Source organism: Cibotium barometz, chromosome 51 (genome assembly GCF_041138505.1).
Source record: "Cibotium barometz isolate CiBa-2024 chromosome 51, ASM4113850v1, whole genome shotgun sequence".
NCBI classification, from domain to species: domain Eukaryota; kingdom Viridiplantae; phylum Streptophyta; class Polypodiopsida; order Cyatheales; family Cibotiaceae; genus Cibotium; species Cibotium barometz.
The window spans coordinates 22,202,693-22,207,018 of record NC_141096.1 but is presented as its reverse complement, the minus strand read 5'-3'; the positions used below and the strand labels follow the sequence as shown (position 1 = coordinate 22,207,018).

The 4,326-nt window shown below is 41.6% G+C and overlaps 1 protein-coding gene across 1 annotated transcript; it reads left to right on the top strand.

Moving 5' to 3' along the window:
• Nucleotides 1-761: 761 nt before the first annotated feature.
• LOC147609424 (histone H3-like centromeric protein cnp1) lies at nt 762-1,238 on the top strand. The gene has a single exon (XM_086787963.1). It carries the CDS (start codon nt 762-764, stop codon nt 1,236-1,238), a length of 477 nt encoding a protein of 158 aa, XP_086644089.1.
• The last annotated feature ends 3,088 nt before the right edge of the window (nt 1,239-4,326 follow it).

Here is a 4,326-nt window from a genome sequence, read left to right as displayed (position 1 = left end):
TTACCATTGTAATTGCTTACTAAAATTCCATAAATTAAACATTTGTCTTCATAATCTCTTACTTGGACATTTTTTCCTAGCACATTGTATACAAAAATACGGGTCCTTGGATATGTTTAGCACCAAAGGCATGGAAAAATCACATTACACAGCCAAAGGAGTGTACTTCAAGAATACTCGACATGGTGGAGGGAAGACACGTAGCAATTATCTTGTGGAGATGTTTAATTGGTTCCATCGCAATAACAATCTTGCAGGAAATGTTACTAGCTCGAATGTCAACAATCGCTAAAGTCGCATGACTCAAAAGGAAGGTGGTAAACATAGAGAAGGGGAATGGAAGTTCAAGAGAAGGCCATGTCGCATGGCATGCCACAATGGCAAGACATGGAAGATGTTGGGTTAAACATGTCTAATTTTATGGTTTTGTAATTTTTGGCCGGTTTTAGACTATGTGAACACATTATAAATGACTTTATATAAATGTGTAATAGTCCCATTCATTCTCATTTCTATATTTTGACTTCACTTTTTTCCATGGCTCGCATGAAAAACACTATATGTAAGCATCCACCATCACCTCATCGTCCTTCATCGCCACCTCCACCTCCCTCTCCCCATCATCCGGAGACCACTATTCCGGCCACCATTGTCCCTGATCGAGAGAGAGGGAGTGATGTTGACCCTAATGGAGTGTGATGGGGTGATATTCCTATCCCCCCAATACATCCACAACTAGGGGGAAGAGCTTGTATTCAGGCATGCGTCCGCATTTTTTGCGAACACGAGAAGAGGTGGCAGCAGCAGCAACAACGGAAGCAGCAGCAGCAGCAGCTGAAGGAGCTCCATCATCCTTTTGGCACGTAAACGTGAACGAGATTGGAGTGCTCATGCATGTCCTCATCGACCACCCAAGAAACCCTCCTCCTCGTGCCTCCAAGAGGAAACAATGCAATGGCATGGCAGCTCTAAAGGAGATTCAGAGGTTCCAGAAGACTGTCGACCTCCTCATCCCAAGATCTCCTTTTGCACGTCTTGTCAAAGAGATATTATATGATTTTGGGGGCCGAGACAAGAGGATGCAAAGACTTGCCTTAGCTGCAATCCAAGAAGCAGTGGAGGCATTTTTGGTCACCATGTTTGAAGATTCTAACCTGTGTGCAATCCATGCAAAGCAAGTCACAATCATGTGTAAAGACATGAAGTTGACATGCACCATTCGACGTGATAATGTCTGAATATTTTTCCTTATGGTGTACATGATTGGACAATATAAAACTTCACTTAATATATTCTTTTTTTGGTGCTTCTCAAGTTGTCCATCAAGGCCTTGATTGCATGTGTATCTGTATCAAAAAAGTTTAAATGTATTTGATTTGTATATTTCATTTGAAAGGGTGATTTGTATATTTCACTTGATAGTATATATAGTTTTAAGGCTTAGAAAAGTTTAAAAAAAAGCCCAACCTGAACAGGGCAACTTTTGCCCAGAGAGAGGAAGCCTGCATGGGCAAAAGTCGCCCTGTTTAGGTTAGGGGTCTTTTTGCCTTTGTAAACCTTCCTCTCAACCATATGTATCAATATTTTTTTATTTTAATATTATTTATTTGTAAATTGCTTAGTGATAGCAAAGATTGCAATGTATGATATAGATAGTTTTCAAAATATGCTTCCAATGTCAGCATTAGGGACAGTGCAACATTTTACAATTTTACTTTGAACTCTAAATAACTAGGTGATGTCAGGGCCAGTGTGAAGGAACCACATTTTCTATTTTATAGATAACTCATCATGGGAAAAATGTATTTATCTATGGTTCACATTAATCAAACTCTCTCCTACCATGTTTAAGAACTCTCTCATCATGTAAAAGGGTATCTTTTATGATCTTAATACTACTTTGTAGGGCACTATATATCTTTAATTTTAAGCACCTTATTTATAGTAAGGCCTATATGAATGCTTATACATGACAATTGAAGACTATAAAATGCAAAAGGAGCCCCAACCTGAATAGGGCGACTTTTGCCTGTCTGGGCAAAAGTCGCCCTGTTCAGGTTGGGGCTATTTTTGTATTGGGTGGCCTCCAATTATCATCTCCAATTGTCATGTACAAGTATTTACAAGCATTCATATTCACATAAACATAGGCCTTACTATCAATTAAAGCTGGGTGTTGGCTAAATAGATAGAACTACACTCATGTAAGCACTACACACTCATGTAAGGACTCTCTCGTTCCATCATGTGTAAGAACTCTCTCATCACATGTAAAAGGATATCTTTTATGATCTTAATACTACTTTATAAGGAACTATATATCTTTAATTTTAAGCACCCAGTTTATAGCAAGGCCTATATGAATTCTTATACATGACAAAGGCTAAAAAATGCAAAAGGAGCCCTAACCTGAACAGGGTGACTTTTGCCCAGACAACAAGCCTGTTGTTGCGTGACGAGTGAAGATCAATGCAAGGATGCAACAAAAAGATACTTAGGGCTCTTGTAAAGAGTTCCAAGTTGTAGATGAGTGTGGGAGTGGGCTTGAGAATAATCCCACATGGGAACTTTTGGGAGTTTTAGAGTTTTTGTATAAAAAGTGGCTCATTTGAGAGCTTATGGACACATTGGGAAAACTCATGTTTGAGCTCTCTTGAGACTAGCTCTCCCTCTTTTTCCATAGAGGTGCAAGCTCTTCTCTCTCCCCATCTACATTATTGTAAGTTCTATTTTTGTTAATTCAATGCAATGAGTTGATGTTTGTCTCTCTTCTCATGTCAATTCTCTAGTATGCATGTTTCATGGTTGATAGCTTCAAGGTTTGTGTGCATGCTAGGGAAATGAGTGTTGAGAATGAAGAATGCTTTGATCTTGTGTATGCAATAGCTTAGATTTCTTCTTGTTTGGATGCATGAATGAGTGGGATGATGAGTGAGTGAGCAATAGCAAGATTGAGCTTGTGTGTGTGTTAAGTCTATGTCAATAGTAGTAGTATTCTTAGCATTCTCTCCATCAAATGGATAAGCTTTTGTGCACCGGTACGGGTTGAATCCCTAGCTCCGAAAGGGATGTAAATCACATTGGATTGAGCTACATGTGGATCATACTACTCTTGCTACAAGTGAGAGAGTTTTCCGTCTCTCCATTGGCACCGCTGTAGGGGAGAAGACTCAAATCCGATTGAGAGTGTGTGGAAACCACCACTATTTTCTCTTTTGGTTGCAAAACCATTGAGTGATTAGGTTAAGTTTGGGTGTGCAATCCCGGTGTGAGTGGATAAGGTTAGGATAAGAAAAAAAAACCATTGAGCGATTGAGGTTTCTCCCGTATTGTTTTTTTTAATGTTTTATTGCTTTTATTCTTTTTCAAGTACCGTTCACTATGCTTACCTTCATTGTTTTTTGTCATTTCATGCTTTCATGCTTTTCGCTAACATGTAATTAGTAAAAAAAATAAAAAAAGAAAAGAGGTGCGTTGCTAAGCTCTTCCATAGCTTATGCAAGCTCCATAGGCTCCCAAGCATGAAGCCCGCTTAAGGAAGAGAGGAGAGAGGGAAAGAGAAGGGAGAAAGGAAAAAAAGAGGAGGAGAGAGGTTGCAAATTTTATTTTTATTTTTTATTTTTTGTTATATATATATATATATTTTTAATGCAATAAAAAATTTCCAGCACCGGCGACACATGTAAAGATACATGAAAAGGCATATAACCATGCATGTGTCCATAGTTGGGATCAGAGAGAAACAATTTTCACCTAATGATCATCGTGACCTTGAGCCTATCCGCAAGAAGCTGTAGCAAGAAGAGTAGGCGGGGCAGCAAAAGGCTAGAGTAAGCTGCTGGCTAGCGAAGGCAGCTGTGAGGCGATTGGCAGCTATGAGGCGAGTGGCAGCTGGAGGCGGCTGTGAGGCGATTGGCAGATGTGAGGCGAGTGGCAGCTGGAGGCGGCTGGAGGCTGTTGGAGGTGGCGTGGAGGCGACCGGCAAGAAGGCAGTGGTGGCCGGGCGCCACAGCTTAAAGCAACGCAGGCGGCTGCGTGGAGTAGCGAAGAAGGCGAGAGCCTGGGGCTCTGACGTAGCAGAAGAAGGCGAGAGCCTGGGGCTCTGACGCAGCAGAAGAAAGCTTGCGAAGGTGCGCAGCCGGCAGTTGAGTAGCCGAGGAGGCGAGCGAAGCCAAAAGAAAGCGAGAGGTGGCTGCGAAGGTCTGCGTGAAACGAGGTGTGTGCAGAAGGCTGCTCCGCCATAGCCGGACCTCTGGACGAGACGAAGCGGTGGTCGTCGTTGCGAGGGAGCCATTGATAGAGGAGCCAGCTAATAAAAAGAGGTGG

Bases quoted from the DNA above. Each gene is read 5' to 3' on its own strand.
- LOC147609424 (XM_086787963.1), top strand. From the start codon at position 762: ATGCGTCCGCATTTTTTGCGAACACGAGAAGAGGTGGCAGCAGCAGCA.